Below are 16,785 nucleotides of genomic sequence, written 5' to 3'. Positions count from 1 at the left end.
TCGCCAGCACGTCGAACGGCACAACAGTACGAAGGATTTCTCATGCACAATGCTCCTTCTAGGCTGTGGTTTCTTACAGTAGGCTAAAGAAAAAGGGGCACGGGTTTCTGACACTTTTGTACATCCTAGTATATGGCCAAAAATGCACAATCATACCTATCAAACAATCATATCGAGGTCCTTGTCGATATCCTTTTTCCTTTCTTTACCCCTTCCAGTCTTTGACTTCATTCTCGCCTCTCTCCAGGTATGTATGCGCCCTCTCAGTTCGCCCGACGGATAGTTGACCGGAGACTCGCCGCCGCTGAAGATGAAGGCGTCGTAGAGAGTGGCACCCATGATCCCTCCAGTCAGGGTGCCAACCCACGGGCCCCAGATCCACCACCAGGAGTGCAAGGTAAAGACTTCGGTGCCAAAGCCTGCCGCCCAAGTGATGAGCCGGGGACCGAAGTCTCGAGCCGGGTTCAGACAGGTGCCGGTATTGTACGAGAAGGCTATGCACAGCGCCGTGATGAGGAGACCAATGATGAAGGCGTGCATTCCAGCCCCCGGTGGAGCATTGCTGTCGTCTCCCAAGGCCAAGACAGAGCCTGACAGAATAGCAGTGGCCACAAATTCGGTGAAGAAAGCTGCTACAGGACTCAACCCGTCGCGCGGTGATGTCCAGAAGGCCGGTCCGGCACGACCTTTGTCCGCGGCCGAATATTGCTCGATGGCATCTCTGTATAGTCCGTACACGATGCCCGAGGCGGAGATTGCGCCGAGCATTTGAGCGATGACATACTGCCAGCAGAGCGACCACGGAAAGCCACGGAATATGGAGAGCAGGACGGACAACGTGGGATTGAGATGTCCACCGGAGATTCCACCCGCGAAATAGATTCCGATCATGACACCTAGTCCCCATGAAAGATAGGCGCTGAGAAGGCTTCCATAGTTGTCTTGTGAGGTCATATGCACTACACTCCCGCAAAGGCCGATCGTCATGAAAACAGTTGTGCCCAAATACTCGGCCAGTGGCTGCCGCAATGAGTGCCGCACTGGACCCCACCAATTGAAGTAATCCGGGTGAAAGGGCTCTTCGGTCTGGGAGGCTTGACTTGGCAGATGTTGTTTCTGATACTCCTCCCAGTCGATGTTCGGAGGGTGGTGCTGCACATCACTCATGGTATCGGTCGTGTCTGCGAAGCCTTGCAGCCGCCTCCGCGCCATCTCGACCTCGGTCTCGCTCCCAACACGACCAAATTCTCGACCGGTGCCTATCGCCCTGTGATCTTGCGCAAAATCCTGCACTGTCGACCCTGAGGTGTGCCTCTGCAGCCCGACATCGGCGCTCTCGCGGTCAACACTCGTTCGATCCTCCGTCATGGCCTTTTTTGCCGCGTTCTGATCACGAGCGCTGATATGCTCGGCTTGCAGCTTTCGCTCGAGTTGGGAATGGTTGGAAGCGGCATCATCTTCGCCCCGCGTTTGTCCGGGCTCTTCCACGATTTCGGGTTGATATGTGGACACATGAGCAGTCGTGGCCCTCCTAAGAAGGTCGTGAGCCCGAGGAGGTTGCTGAGACTGCCTGCTCGGCCGTTGTTGCAGATCCTGATGTTGCACCTCGTTCCTCGAAGGGGTGACCTCGATTTGTGGGACGGCTTCTGTGCCCTCGGGTGCAGGAGGCTGCACCTGCTGGTCGGTTGGATCCGGTCGTCCAAGGGCGTCTTTGCTTTGGCGGGATGAACGGCGATGGTGCATGCCAGGGCGTCTGATCCTTGGCAGAGGAGCCGCCAGTCCCCATATTGGCCTGTTGGCAGGCTCGCCGTGAATTGGATTGTATCTTTGATACTCTTGGCTCACAAAAGTGCCCTGATCTCGGCTTCGCGTCTGCGATGCTTCTACCGGTGGTCCGCTGGTGTCTCGGGTGCCGATATGCGTATGGGGCAATTCCAGCATCATCGTCCTTGGCCCTGCTAGAGAATACGGCACTTCTCGGGGCGAAGCGATGGAGTTTCGCGTTTCAAGCTGGTGAGGGTGTGATCCCACGTGGGATGGGCGAAGAGAACCATCTTGTGACATGACTGGCAATCTCTGTAGCCGGTCGAGCAATGAAAATGAAATGGATATGAAATTTGGCTTCCGTTTCGGACAGATGCAGGAACAAGTAGGAAAGATTGTACTGAAACTCAAACTCACACCATGAATCGAATCAATGAGTTTTCTCGCCAGGAGCCCAACATGTATCAGTTACTACTGTATATGTGTGGGCGTGTAACCGCGATCGAGTTCAACCATGATCCCAGCATTTTTGACCGGTCCAATCAGGAATAACCCGACGAATGACAAAGAAGAGAATATATGCCTCGACGAAAGCACAAAACAATCCGGATTTGAGATCCAGAAATCAATTTATTTGAACTCGCCAAGCCACAGACAGATATGACGGACTTTGGGGGGAATCGACGTCATTTGCCGCAGGGGGAATTAAACATGCGGTAGTCGCCGATCGGGGATGCACAGCCGTCCAATCATCACCTCCGGAACCTGAGATTGCCGAAGGCTGCGTCACTAGCGAGTGGAGAATTGTGCAACACGACACGCAGATTTGCCACGTGATGGGGAACACGTGATGGTCCCTGGAGTTTACTACCGAGGTATATAAGGTGCCTTAGGGTTATGGATAACCCTAACCCTACCTGGATACCTTGCTCACCTTCATGTGCCTACATTATCTATCAACACTAGGTAGGTATGCCAGACATGGGAGTATGGATGCTCAATATATGGCTATGCTCTCCTAACTGTCATCCCATCAATTCAGTCCTGTTCTTCGACACACAGCTCAGTACAACCGACCTGGCTGAACTACACCATTCCCCAAAGAAAGATCCATCGCATACATGGCTCGCACCCGCTTGCTGCCATCATTCTCAAACCACCCCATGTTCGTATCGCCATGAAATACTGCACGCCGGCCGTCCTTGGTAACATCAATTCCTCCTGGGATGTATAAGTTGGCAGGCGTGCTTCCTGTCTTCAAGAATGACGTGGCTTGCTTGGTATAGGGTCCGTATATGCTCGTGCTAGTAGCATAGCGGATGTTGTACGGGGTCATTGTAAAACATCTCGAGCTGTAAAAGATAATGTATGTCCCCAAAGATCCATCATAGGCCAACGCAGGGGCTTCAATGTTGGGGCCATCCTCTGGGTCATTGACCAAGACCGTGGTCGGTGAACCGATGAGAGTGTATCCATCGTCAGCGTTCACCTCCTGCAGCACGAGCGGCGTCGGAGCGATGGGATCCACAGTGTTGGAGCATTCGCCGCCATGTCCCACAGAATTGCCGTCCACTTTATAGATGACATACTGCCTGTGCGTGGCTGGGTCGTTGAAGCCATCCGCATCGATCGCTCCTCCGGCGTCCAAGTCACAGAAAAGGGGCGTCTGGACTGGGGTGAACGGTCCCTCTGGATTCGGTGCAGTCGCAGCAGCAACACAGTGTTTGGCAGGGCTTTCTGCCATTGACACAGAATAGTAAAGCACGAACGCGCCGTTGTCCTAACGCCGCTTTGTCAGTGAGAGAACTTGGGTTGTCGTCAACGTCTATCGTCAGCAAACCTCACATACCAACTGTGTCACATCCGGAGCCCAAACATGAGGAGGCGAGGCCGCCCAGGACGGTAGGACGGGCAAAGCATCGTAGCCATCACGGACAGTCCAGGTTGAGAAGTCTGTCGAAGTCGCAATCAGGATATTTGCTCCAGCCGGATTCCCATTGACCCCGGCATAAGCCATCCAAGTGCCTCCATCCAGTTGAATTACAGACGGATCCTGAAAATTGGATGGAATAACTGGACCATTGACCTGTTGTGTGTGTTGTGGAACAACGAGAGAGATGGCCAACCCAGCAAACAGCACAAAAGATATAACAAGCGTCATGAAACGAAGCCAACGACGTCGAGAGACATTGTGGGAAGGGGGCACGGGTTGCTCAACCCATTTGATACCTTCATGATCAGCCAACAGAGAGGCTTTTTCCGAAGCTGTATGTGCCATTTTCTTCGATCAGTGGATCATGCCCGACGACTCCAAGGTCGCTGCTTGCAGCCGCTTTTTGATATAAAAAATGGACTCAGCTCAGCCAACTCACGCCATACAATGCGGAGAGCATGTCATATAACAACGCGGGGATTGGATATGAATGATCGCTAATAGTCGCCTGAGGCGCCAACCGGACAAGAGGGATTGAAGCCCACTTCTTGCAGATCCGAGAGGAGCCTCGAATAGAATAGCATGAATGATACATGTCAGGATGGAATGGGAATGGTAAACGGCACATAAGGGTTGACGATCTGGCCTTGAGAGATGGATGAGATGGATGAGACAACAGACATTGCATTAGGCGCGGGGTGGACGGATGCGATACGAAAGTACAGATAAGATAGTAGAATGAGCTGAGTAGCATCGCCAGATCTTGGTAGGGGCGCCTAAGGAGCCTAGGAGCCCTCCTGAAGTCCTTGCACCCCCAGCCCAGGCAGGACATCTGGCGTCTCTCTCTCTCTCAACCTGACCTCCAGCCTTACCAACTGCGTCCCCCGCCATCAAAGTCGATCAAACGCAAGCTTCTCTGCGACCAACTATTGTAACCTACCATGCCACGCTCTACTTGACAAAATATTGATCGTGATAATCTACCCGTTTCTGATTTATCAGGCAGGCGTCCGCTCCTTTAACATGACCACCCTTGGCGTCGACGTCGGCGCCGATATCGCGAATCCTCGCTAAGCATGTACAGCAGTCCTCCAACCCTCCCGTCCTGGAATAAATAGATGCAGCAGACGATTTCTAAGAGCAGGACACAGGACCACTTGACACTGTGGATGCATGGGTTTGATGGTTGTGACACTCGAACAAGAGCAGTGTTGTTTAGGCACACTGGCACGCCATATTCGCCGACAATGACACAAGCTCTCTACGCCAGCCTAGGCAGGCATCATGCGAGGGTTCTGCAGCCTCGTAGCACAGAAACTCTTTCTGCGGCATCTCATTTGATGTGCCCGAAGCGTGCAATTGCCAGACTTTGCTCACGACATCAACGACGTGCTTGAGGGATGTGGTTTATCGTGCCAACCCTGTTCTTCCATCATCCGCTGAACGAGGCTCTCCTGTTAGAGCACAAGTAGCATATTGCCAATGTCCAAATTCTGATAAAAGGTGAGCATTTAGTCTACTCTGGAAGGCTCCAGGTATTGTTTGGCAGGCTTTCTCGATGTTGCGATCTTTGGTCTTCCGTCTGACCGTGCTTGCTCAAGCAATGAATGAAGACTGCCAATTGACCTCTCCGCGGACAATGTCTGCTCTGCCCGTCCCGTCCTGTCCATGCAGGAACCAAGAATGAGGGAGAAATGGTGACAACATGGTCGTCCCTTCAAGCACCGGTGACTATCTGGCAGACTTCCTCATTGTACCAACATCCTCAACGCTGGAAAAGCAGACATACTGATCATCAGGCCATACACTGGAGGATGTCTATGCCCTCGATGATAACTAAGCAAAAGAGAAGAAAGGCTTTGGCCGATTATCTTGCAGAACGTTGGCATTGGTGGATTTGCTGTATCGGCCTCGCTGTGCAACAAGACGTGCCATTCGACGCCAACCATGCTCGAACGTGACTACTCTGCAACTCAATCTCATACTCCAGGACTCAATAGCTTCTTCGGCCGTTCTTCGCGGACAGAGCGATATCGCTGCCACGTTACTCTTGACCATTCTGGACGGCCAATGGACACGAGCTGTGATGGCACGCAAAGACTGCAGAATGTGCTGTTGTGCTGTTTCCTGGCTTGCAACCATGACATGCCATGCGTGCCGATGGCGCAGAGAAGCCTCCAAGACATCGAGCCACGCCGCTCCTCCTGCAGGAACGTGGCCGCTCCATTGGACAGGCATGTTTCTTGTCCGTCCCCTCGGACTTGGCATCCTGTTTCCCGGTCTCTTGGCATCTTTCCGCTGATGCTCTTGCGGGAGGTGGAAGAGGCACCTAACAGAAGCTACGAGTGACTGGTGTTCTGTAGGCCACGAGGGATCCTTGCGAGAGCCTGAATAAGACACGATTGGCCAGTTCCGTTCGAGATGCATCTTCGCCTGTTCATCACTGGGTATCTGACCCAACCTGTGGCAAGCTCGGCGGATCCTTGCACAAGCTACAAAACCCAGGGCCTTGCCCTGTTGGTTTGCGCACGGAACCAGATCTGTTCTGAATACATTCAACAGAGCCAAAAGCCAGTATGAGGACCCAACTTAGCCTGAAGGCTGCCCTAGCCATTGGCGCCTTCTGTGCTCAATGTGCTGCTCAGACATACCGACGCTTGGGAGGTTGCCCAACCTTGGGTTGTATTCTGCCGCCTGATCAGGTCGACTTCCTTCCGGGCCAGTATTTTGACATCCGTGTTGAAGTGCACGCGCCACTGAATGGAAGCGAAGTAGTTCCGGGTTACAACAAACCGGATACGAACTTCACCCTGACCATTGAGAAGGAAGGAGAGGCTGCTAAGCCAGCTGCAGCCTTCTTCAACATCCCCGAGCCCCAGCTGGAAACATGGAACTTCACCTGGTACGAAGACTTGTTCGCCAAGGCAGCGAATACCCCTTCTCAAGTCAAGGTCGCTGCAAAGGCTTACCGGCGGGTTGCACTCTATGAGCCCGGTCAGTACGTCGCCATGTTAGAATATCAGAATGGCTCGACCACCTATGCCAATTGGACAGTCCGAGATATCGCGCCCTCCCGAAGGGCCAAGAATGTTGTCATGTTCATCGGAGACGGTATGACGACCAACATGATCACTGGTAAGGGAAAACCACCTTGGCTGGATCTTTAGGCAATCGTGCTAACACCCACCAAAGCTGGCCGCCTCATCGCTCACCAGTCCATTAACGGCAAGTATCAAAGCAAGCTGGCGATGGACTCATTCCCAGTGCTGGGGCATCAGATGACGCATTCGCTGGATTCATTCATCACCGACAGTGCCAACTCTGCTTCGGCCCTCTACAGCGGCCACAAGTCTAGCGTCAATGCCTTGGGCGTCTATGCCGACAGCTCCAAGACCCCGTTTGATGACCCCAAGGTGGAAACCATCGCCGAAATCTTCCATCGCATCCATGGCGGTGGCGTCGGCATTGTCTCTACCGCCTTCATCGCCGACGCTACTCCTGCCGCCTTGACTGCACATACACGTGATAGAGGCCAATACGGCGCGGTGGTCGATTCCTTTCTCAATGGCATCACCAATTATACCTGGACCAACTGGACTGGGCCGGACGTCCTCTTCGGCGGTGGCGCCGAACAGTTCTATCCTGGCAAGGGCTCCTTCCAGGGTAAAGACTACTATGCGGAGTTTTCCAGGAAGGACTATACGGTGGTTCTGAATAACACCGCTCTCCAGGCAACATCCAACTCATCCAAGACCCTAGGTATCTTCTCTGTGAGCAATATGGCAACATGGCTGGACCGCAACGTGTACACGAACAACCTGCAGAAGCCCAAAACTGCCCCCGACGGCTCAAACTCTAGCGCGACAGATCAGCCGGGCCTCAAGGATATGACGCTCAAGGCTCTTGAGATCCTGCACACCCGCCACCAGCAGGACGGATTCTTTCTAATGTCGGAGGCCGCGAGCATCGATAAGCAGATGCACACTCTGGACTACGACCGGTCACTGGGTGAGCTGCTTGAGTTGGACGACACCATTAAAGCTACGCTCCACTACCTCGAGTCGATCGGCGAGTTGAACGACACGCTTGTCCTCGTCACCGCTGACCACGGCCACGGCTTCGATGTCATGGGCAGCGTCGACACGCGCTATCTCAATGCCCAGGACACAGCGCGCGAGAAGCGTGGCGCTGTCGGCACATACCAACAGTCTGGTCTGTCCCAGTACTTGGTTGCTAACAGCTCCGCCCCTATCGGCAGTGATCAAAACCTCGTCTACAGCGAGGGTGTCAACTTTCCGACAAACTGGGATCCACGTTATACTTTGTTCCAAGGCGCCACGGCCAACCCGGACCGCCGAGAGAACTACCAAGTTCACAAGGATGGCCCACGTCTGCCGGCGCTGAACATCACCGGCTTCTCGAGCACTGACTACTATGTCAACTATGTCGATGCCGTTACTGGATTCGTCATCAATGGAACACTGCCTGTCTCTGTGAGTTTGCTTCTTCTTGCTCGTGGTTTGGGTTGGTCCGATCAGAACCGCAAAACAGCTATTCCTTCCTTGTTGATGGTGATTCAAGTGCTGACAACTTCTGCTTCTGCTTCCGCTCTAGGCCGATCAAGGCGTGCACTCTCTCACCGATGTGCCTGTCTTCAGCCAAGGTCCATGCCAGGAGAACTTCGGAGGGGTTTTTGGAAACGTCGACATCTTCTTCGGCATGGCTGCATGTCTTGGTCTGAGTCGTACCTGTCCGCCATCTTGAGATGTACGTACATTCATGGAATGGGTAACAGATGTAAGGAGAATCATTCGTTGCAGAGATTGTTGCCATCTCAACACCGGCAATGAAAAAGACGAAAACTTTCCTTTCGAAGTATATAATCTGAACAAACTCCACACCGATACACCACGTATGCGCACATCTTTTGCCAGCTCGAGCATGGGCTCATGATGCATTGAAAGACATAATACTAGAGTATCCGGTGTCCCATCAGCCTGTGTCAGGGAAATCTGCCACTGTTCATTGTGTCTGTCGATTCGCGACCAGAACGTCATTTAGTCATTCTTCTAAGTCGTGCAACGTCGACTGAACTTTCCTTTCATCATCCTCCAGAATTGCAGAGAAATGCACGAAATCCTGTTTTCTTATTGGCAACTCGTTACTCACAAGACTGGGATCCATGGTGGAGGCCTGGAGGCCGCCATAGCTATCCTAGAAGAACGGTGTATTGATGTCGACATGCTCATAGACTGCAAGAGCCTGTCAGAAGTCACGGCATTGCTTGCCTACTGCTGATATGTAGTGACTCTCTTTAGCTGGTCTCTTAGACTCTCCAGAGACGTCGAAGTCGCTGGGTCAGACGTTCAGGGGTATCCGGCGTTGGCAAGGCTGGCTCTTCGCATAACAGCTGTTCCGAATGTGTGACGGCGAAGGCGCTAACCTCGGTCTTGTGATCAGTCAGATCCAGATGCTGCCTGAAGCTGGCAAGGGCCTCCTTACAAAATCTGCATCAAGAGCCACAGACACAAGCGTACCCCGTCTCAGCTGGGGCGGGGGTCTAGGAGGGAGAGCATACAAGCGCATGCTGAACTCACTGAGTGTTTCCTCGAATGCAGGTCTAGGTACGAGAGGCAGGGTACAGCAGACAGGACTGCAGGGAGAAGACAACAAGGAAGAAGGGAACGGGAAGCTTCCTTCGTCGGCAAGTGATGTGCAATATTGGAACTCGACAGAGGCCGGAAGCAGTGCTTTGGGGATCGAGACGCGCATCACCGATGACAAAAGCCCTCGCCCCTCGGGCATCAATACTTTGAAAGAGCCATTATACAAAGGTCAACTGAAGGTCAGCGCCTCATGAAACCGGAGATACACCCCTGACTTGCTACGGTACTATGGGCCCTTGACTGTGACATTGCACCCTGAGACCAGTCTATTTGTGACCTTCGCAGCCAATATCCTCCTCACACGATCTGGGGCTGAGCGAAGACAACCTGATCCAGGTCAAACGAGAGACAGGAGATCGCCTGAACGCACGAAGGAAAGGGTCTATCACGACATGCATCTGCGAGCCATCCAGGTGAGGGAGCAACGTGCACACTATCTACACATGACCAGCTGGTCTACAGCAGGCTTCAAACAGGTACTGTTTCAAATCCCGCTTCGTGATCCAGCCGACATGCGATCTGATTGGTCTGTTGAGAATGGTTGTAGCCTTCGGCCTTGACGACCGTTGGGGGCCGGCCAGGTCAAAGATCTAAGCGCCCAACTTCTTCCTTCATCCACCTGGTTGCGAACGCACGCTAAGAGTAACCGCCTACGTGGTCCCTTCACGGGCACCGAAAAGGTCTAGGAATCAATCAATCAATCAATCAACCTGGTTGCGAACTCTGCTGGGGTCCTGCCTATATTGCACCACACTGCACCCCGCGCGGCCGTTAACGCGACCTCAATAAAGCATGTTGAGCGGCCCAATCATGCTGGACAAAGGGGTTCTCTCGAGCCCCCAGACGGCGCCTTGTGGGTATGAGCTGATGCGAACTTCCCCCTTTTCTCGTCTTTGGCGCTGGCAGATTCGCATAGCCTGCAAGAGAAGGCGAATAGCCGCGCTCACCTCGGTACCATCGGGACGGGATACCACTGGGAAGGCCGGCCATGATTTTGCTAGTAGTAGGACTAGCATTATCGACCATCGAGGCCTCAGACGAAAGCACGACCAGGCGAAGGAGAAGGTGTGCCCTCTTGCCTTTCCTCTGTCCCGAGTCGTCTTTCACACCAACATGCTGGACGGCTAGTCTGTTGTGATTGTATTTTGTTGATTACCATCGTGTTGAATTGTGACGACGGCTATTCTCGGAATCACAAGCAAGTCACAGCGGCCACCGACGTGCGGTGACCGGATCGAGGAGAAGACGGCGTCTATACCCTTCATCGGCTCATTGCCGGAAGATATCACAACATATTCCAAAAAGAACATCACATTTCCCCTCTCGACAGAAGGGGCTGTAAGCCGGACGTGGACATCAAGCAGAAGACAGAGGCAGGGGACAACAAAGCTATAAGAGCAAAGGTCTATCCACCCATCCACCACCATCAGCAGACCATCACTTCTCCAATTCAAACATTCCTCCTTGCATTTCTTCATCTCAGGCTTGCTGGACAAGACTGCTGTTACATTCACTCTCCTTCGGCAATATTCGCATCAACTTCTCCCCTCAGGCACTTTCATTGCTCGAGTACCAATCTTCATTCGGACCAAAATCGACAAAATGCATATCAGCTCCACCACCGTCACATTGGTGCTCACGGCATCCTTCATTCAAAGCGCGTTGGCCTTCCCCGTTCCTGGTAAGCAAAGACTCGGCTGACCTCTGATTGGACTTCTTTGCGTTCATTAGCATAGCGGCATCCCAAGTTCAACCAAGCTGACCATCAATTTACCCACTCATCTAGCATTTCTGGATGTTCTCAGGCGCGACGCAAGTCCTGATCCGCGCCTCTCTTACTGGAAAGGGGTCAACGATGGGGGAAGCAGCAAGATCAAGTCGCGTCGCTGGCTGAGTCCGATCATCGAAATGCTGGATAAGCGCGAGCCTGGTCTTTCCTACTGGAAGGGTGTCAATGATGGAGGCTCTTCCAAACGTGAAGCTGCTCCTGAGCCAGACCCAGGCTTGTCTTACTGGAAGGGTGTCAACGACGGAGGCTTTTCGAAGCGAGAAGCCGAGCCTGAACCCGAACCCGAACCCAGATTACCTTACTGGAAAGGAGTTAACGACGGGGGCTCCTCCAAGCGTGAAGCTGCCCCTGAGCCAGACCCAGGCTTGTCTTACTGGAAAGGAGTCAACGATGGGGGATCGTCGAAACGCGAAGCTGCTCCTGAACCCGAACCCGAGCCCGAGCCCGGCCTGTCTTACTGGAAAGGAGTCAACGACGGCGGATCCAGCAAGCGTGGCTTATCATACTGGAAAGGTGTGAACGATGGAGGCTCGTCGAAGCGCGAAGCCGAGCCTGAGCCACAACCGGACGCTCTCCCTGCTCTGGGTCTTACTTGACCGCTGAGAGGCTTAGTCGCATTGCAGACTTGAACGGAAATCCAGATTCTAGTCTCTATACCACGCACGCTATGCTATGCCCGGCCAGTGATCGATCAATGTGCTTGTCACCCACAACTGTATGTAAAAATTCATGTACTGTCATATATTAAGGTTATCTGGACAATGTGAGAGGAGGGTTAGTCGGTGATACTTGGAGGCAAGGAAATTGAGAACATGATGATCGGCAGCGAAAACGATGGCGCTGATGAAGCAGACACACATAACTGCCGGCCCATGCCAGTCGAAAGCATGAGCCAATCCATTGTTCGATAGACAGAAAAGCCCGCCCATCCTCGATTCCTCAATGCCAGTGCTCGAAGTGTCCTGTCAGCGACATGGAAATTCCTTCGATACAGCCTGATCTCTTTTGTATATGCAGATGCTAGTAGTAAGTAGCTCGAGAGCACAGCGTCAGGTGTGTCCAGCACAGCACGATCATACGTCTCATAGGGAGTACAGAGGTTGCTTTTGATATAACAACCAAGACGCTTTAGGATAGTAGACAATGCGAAAGGCTTGGGAAGAATCAGACAGACATGGAGGAACTGCATACTTTGAATCACATAACTCTTCCGTCGTCTTCGTTCCCGGATGATATGCTCACCACTGGCACAGCGTAGCATTTCATTTTCATTCCATGCTTTCAACTCGAGGTAGTCCACTGTCCACTGTCCAGCCGCCGGCCAGCAGCATGTAAGCGCTCAGTGCTGGACTTTGGCAGGAGAGGGGGTTCAGCGAAGAAGAAAAAAAAAAGAAATCGGGCGCTTAATATCAGTTCGCTTGTTTCGGGACTCACCACTCAAGGGGCAGTGCATTTGGACATCCACGATCCGCCCAATCAAACGTGCCATTAAATTCGCGGGAAGAGAGTTCGTCAAACACTGGTACACATGTTGATCGATAGTCGATAGATCGCTTGATGCGAGAGATCGACCACACACTATTGAAAGGTTGAGTTGCAGAGAAGGGCGAAGAGAAATTAGGATTCAATATCCTGAATTCGGTACGCTCCCCACGTGATATGGCATAACTAAACACGATGTAAACGGAGAGTTACCTAGCTAGATATGATATAGAGATCCTTGTATCTGCTGGATTTTAACGGCGCCCTATATATAAGGCACGCCAATCTCACCGTGTACATGCACGTTGACGGGGGTAACCGCCCCAAGACATCGCCCATCCCCCGGCTACGGTGTCCTTCGACTCCAAGCGACCTCTGTCCAGAACCGAGGTCTTTCTCCCGTATCCTCCGTATCAGAAGCCATGCCGGGACGTCCAGTTAAGAACGACGTCGTAAGCGCCCGTGGCGTTTTTATGCAAGTTGATTCCATGGCCCACGTTTGGTTGTATGTACGTCTCGACACTCTTACTGCCGTTAAAGGCTTGGACGGCAGCACTGTCTGGGCCAAACAGACCCGTACAGTTTGAACCGCAGAAGATCAAGTCCGCCTCGGCTGCCAGGTACAACACAGGGCCTTGGAACCCGGGAGCAGCTGACGGGAGTGCGCCTGCCGTGAGAAATTCGCCGGCGGTGAAAGGGTATTTCGTCGCCTCGGCACGAGTCAGAACGGCAGGGTCGAAGTAGGGATACAGGAAGAACGAGAACTGGTTTGCGTATTTGTCGGGCCACGTCAAGAACCCTGTCGAATAGGTCTTGTTGGGGAAGCGATCGGGTTGGTTCAGCGATGCCAGGTGGAAGGACGTGTCGGCGATGAACAGGTTCTGGTAGGTCACGAGCCGGGAGTACGCCGTCAACACCAGCCCGTCGCTGAGACTGGGGGCGACCGCCGCGAGAGCATTGCTTAGGATACTTCCCCAGCTGTGACCGACGTGGATCACCTTGTGTGGCCGGGGCACTTCGGTGATGTTTCCTGCTCGTACCAGAGCGGTGAGGCCGGTGAGGACCGCCAGCTCAACCAGGCTCTGGAGTTCCCTGTATGGGTCTGGGATGGTGGAGGGCTCGATGCCGAGACGGTTCCAGGACAGCGTGCTGTATCCAGCACCCGCCGCCCGGTTGATGTACGAGTACTGTGCATCATCGGGAGTAGCAGGCAGATAGAAATCCCAGTATGACCTGTTGAAGCCGATGCCGTGCGTGAGAATCTGCAGGGTCGTGGACTTGGGGCCGGGCGCGACCGGTGTACAATACTCGGCGCTGATGTCGAAAGTGGTGGTCAAGGTTGTCAGGTTGACGGGAGCCGCAGGACCGGGGAAGGTGATCTGCTTGCTGACTTCGTTGGAAAAGGCCGTCGCGGCATACTGGTCGGCGAAAGCTGGGAACGGTGGCACAACAAGCGTCACATTGTCCACCGGGACACGAACCACAAAGCTCGTGCAATTGTACGCATTTTTGGCTACCGCGGTGGCCTCTGCACCCACGAGCAGCAAGGCAGCGATGAAGAGGGCGAAGAAGAACATGACTCGAAGCTCGTTGAGGTTCGGGCGGGGGCGAAGGAAGGCAACAACGATGGTGAGGGTGGAAAAGGGCACGATATAAAGGGCGTGGCGGACAGCGACGGTTCAAGTTTGAAATGAAAAGCTCATCAGTTTGTCACTCAGTCTGTTTCTTAAATACTTTTTTCACCTTCAGGTAGGTAGGTAAATAGGTCCTCTGGCTTTTTCATTCAACGGGTCGAACCGCGTGAGTTTTCGCAATATCGAAGGTTAATAGCTCGGCGTCTGGTACGGCCAACGTTTGAATGAAGCAACAACACCTTTTGTCGTCTGTTGAAAGTAAGCTAAGGATTAGAAGAGCTGATTACACTTGACCTGGTAGTTACGCTGGGGATAGCAGAAGCAGAAGACCCTTGGTGCATATTTGGAATGGCGTGCAGCCAGTCGATGAAAGCTCGTCACCAAGCTGCCTCTCATACGTCGACGAGTTGCTGTGATGACGGTGAATTTGCCCTTCTTTCCGGTCGTCAAACAGCCACCGTGAAAGCTGCCCTCGACGTGTGAATAGCTGAAGTCATCGAATGGGGAAAGTCTTGATTAGTCACTCGCTAGCAAGGGTAGCAAGGACCAGTATCGGCCAGTCCCAGCGTTCTGTCCGCTTACAAGGCTGGCTAGGCCGAATGACAAATCGTCCGCATGTGGTGGTGAGTGGCTTGTTGCGTCGACAGCTGGGATTTCGGAATCTGACCAGGGGTTTCCCATCTCAGGGCTATATCCATGCAGAAGCGGTTCGGAACGAAAGATGCGGGCGCAGTAAGTGAACAGGCGAACCATTGCAGATGAATTATGTCTCAGCTGGCCCGAGGATGTCGTGTCTAGTATGCTGGATCGTCTATGCTGCTCTAGTAATCCAGCGACAGTCGGAACTCCATAGATGCCGCTACCACAGGGTCGAGCTTGTCGCTCGCTGGGGATGCATGGCAGTGTTCCACGCCATCTCGTACTGCAATGAATGCTGTCAGTTGGCCATGATCGACCCGAGGGATGTGGACAACTCACGTCTTCGTCCGTCTCACACACCAGTGTTCGCTGCTTGTCGCTCGATCCAATATCGACTACATCGCCCCCTTCGGCGGCGTTCTGGTTTTTTTCATGGTCGAGCGTGAAGCCCAGGCAGGACACTTTCTGGGTCACGACCTCGCGCAGATACACACTCTTCTCGCCGATCCCACCGGCAAAGACCAGAGCATCAACATTGCCCCCCAACTTCACATAGTAGTTGCCGATGTAGCCGACAACCCGGTCGACGAAGATGTTGAAAGCCAGTTTGTGGGTGTCCGGCGCATTCGGGTCGGCGATTTTCGAGAAATCGGTGGTCCCAGTCAAAGCTTTCCAGCCCGACTGCTTGTTCAGGATTTCTTCGGCGGTCGAGATGTGAAGGTCTTTGGTGCTATTCGGGCTGAGCGCACTCGCGTCGGAAGTGTAGTGGAAGACCAAGCTGGGATCAATGTCTCCGGTCCTGGTGCCACCTGGCAAGCCTGAGACCGGCGTCAGGCCCATCGTGGTGTCTATGGACTCTCCATTCTTGATGGCACAGGCCGAAGCACCACTTCCCAGATGTAAGGCTATCATGTTCAACTCGGACTCTGGCTTTCCCAGGTGTCGAGCTATCCGCCTTGTCATGTATTTGTAACTGAGTCCATGGAAGCCATATTTACGCAGTCCTTTCTGCTCGGCAATCTTCTGATCTATCGCATAACTCTTGACATAGTCGGGCATTGTCTGATGGAAACCAGAGTCGAAACATGCGACATTGATGACTTTGGGAAGGTGTCGGTGGCAGGCAAGCATGAGGGAGACCGCAGCGGCATTGTGTCTGCACACAAGTCAGTTGAAGAGGACACGCTTTGGATCGATGAGGCCCTTACAATGGTGCCAGATCCGACAACTTGTTGATTATATCAAAGGTCTCCTTGGTGAGGAGCTGATCCTCACGAAAGCGCCCTCCCTGCACCACTCTGTGGCATGCATACTGGATGTCCTCCTTCTTGGAGACCTCAGGGATTTCGGAGTCTGTGACGAAGGCATTGAGCGCATGCTCAAAGGCACCAGTATGGTCGTGGATCTGGCCGAGCTCGGCAGTGTCTTTGTAAGAGCCTCGCTTGTATTTCAACTTGGCTGGAGGCTGATTGATGGCGGATATCTCGGCGCTGCCCAATCGTCGGAGGTTCTTATTGCCTGCGGCGTCATCTTCCTCGATAAACAGGGTGGTCTTGAGCGACGAACTGCCGGCGTTGATGGAGATGATGATGACGGTCATTGTGTAAAGAAAAGGAACGGTTATGGATGTCTGTCTATGTCTCGTCCGTCTCTTCTATGCAGATGCCAGTTGTTGCTTGGGAGTGCGAGGGAGTCTGTCTTATCTTATACTCTGTAGTCTGTTCGTAAGTATGTATCAGACCACTGCTGCATATAGAGGAATCAACCTCAAGTTACTCACCACCCACACAGGGTTGCTTGCATCCAACATAAGACCGCCGACGAGACAAGTCACTACTCGCAGTAGCTCACTGGGAATAGAACAAACAGGCCGTAGTC

The 16,785-nt window shown here is 53.1% G+C and overlaps 6 protein-coding genes across 6 annotated transcripts; 2 read left to right on the top strand and 4 right to left on the bottom strand.

The window, feature by feature from the left end:
• Positions 1-159: 159 nt before the first annotated feature.
• A1O1_02242 (uncharacterized protein) lies at positions 160-2,064 on the bottom strand (the record flags this gene model as incomplete). Its single annotated transcript, XM_007723153.1, has 1 exon — positions 160-2,064. One exon carries the CDS (start codon positions 2,062-2,064, stop codon positions 160-162), a length of 1,905 nt encoding a protein of 634 aa, XP_007721343.1.
• A 763-nt stretch (positions 2,065-2,827) lies between these two features.
• A1O1_02241 (uncharacterized protein) lies at positions 2,828-3,781 on the bottom strand (the record flags this gene model as incomplete). Its single annotated transcript, XM_007723152.1, has 2 exons — positions 2,828-3,544; positions 3,614-3,781. 2 exons carry the CDS (start codon positions 3,779-3,781, stop codon positions 2,828-2,830), a joined length of 885 nt encoding a protein of 294 aa, XP_007721342.1.
• Positions 3,782-6,273: 2,492 nt separating this feature from the next.
• On the top strand, positions 6,274-8,461 carry A1O1_02240 (uncharacterized protein; the record flags this gene model as incomplete). Its single annotated transcript, XM_007723151.1, has 3 exons — positions 6,274-6,832; positions 6,890-8,190; positions 8,312-8,461. The coding sequence occupies 3 exons, from the start codon at positions 6,274-6,276 to the stop codon at positions 8,459-8,461; spliced, it is 2,010 nt and encodes a 669-aa protein (XP_007721341.1).
• Positions 8,462-10,965: 2,504 nt separating this feature from the next.
• Positions 10,966-11,748, top strand: A1O1_02239 (uncharacterized protein; the record flags this gene model as incomplete). The annotated part of the gene is made up of 2 exons (XM_007723150.1): positions 10,966-11,044; positions 11,150-11,748. 2 exons carry the CDS (start codon positions 10,966-10,968, stop codon positions 11,746-11,748), a joined length of 678 nt encoding a protein of 225 aa, XP_007721340.1.
• A 1,299-nt stretch (positions 11,749-13,047) lies between these two features.
• A1O1_02238 (uncharacterized protein) lies at positions 13,048-14,211 on the bottom strand (the record flags this gene model as incomplete). The annotated part of the gene is made up of 1 exon (XM_007723149.1): positions 13,048-14,211. The coding sequence occupies one exon, from the start codon at positions 14,209-14,211 to the stop codon at positions 13,048-13,050; it is 1,164 nt and encodes a 387-aa protein (XP_007721339.1).
• A 916-nt stretch (positions 14,212-15,127) lies between these two features.
• Positions 15,128-16,507, bottom strand: A1O1_02237 (acetate kinase; the record flags this gene model as incomplete). The annotated part of the gene is made up of 3 exons (XM_007723148.1): positions 15,128-15,190; positions 15,247-16,063; positions 16,116-16,507. The coding sequence occupies 3 exons, from the start codon at positions 16,505-16,507 to the stop codon at positions 15,128-15,130; spliced, it is 1,272 nt and encodes a 423-aa protein (XP_007721338.1).
• Between the last annotated feature and the right edge of the window lie 278 nt (positions 16,508-16,785).

This window comes from Capronia coronata, assembly GCF_000585585.1.
Source record: "Capronia coronata CBS 617.96 chromosome Unknown acBCG-supercont1.2, whole genome shotgun sequence".
Lineage (NCBI taxonomy): Eukaryota > Fungi > Ascomycota > Eurotiomycetes > Chaetothyriales > Herpotrichiellaceae > Capronia > Capronia coronata.
The sequence above is the reverse complement of the archived record's forward strand: the minus strand, read 5'-3'. Positions and strand labels throughout refer to the sequence as shown.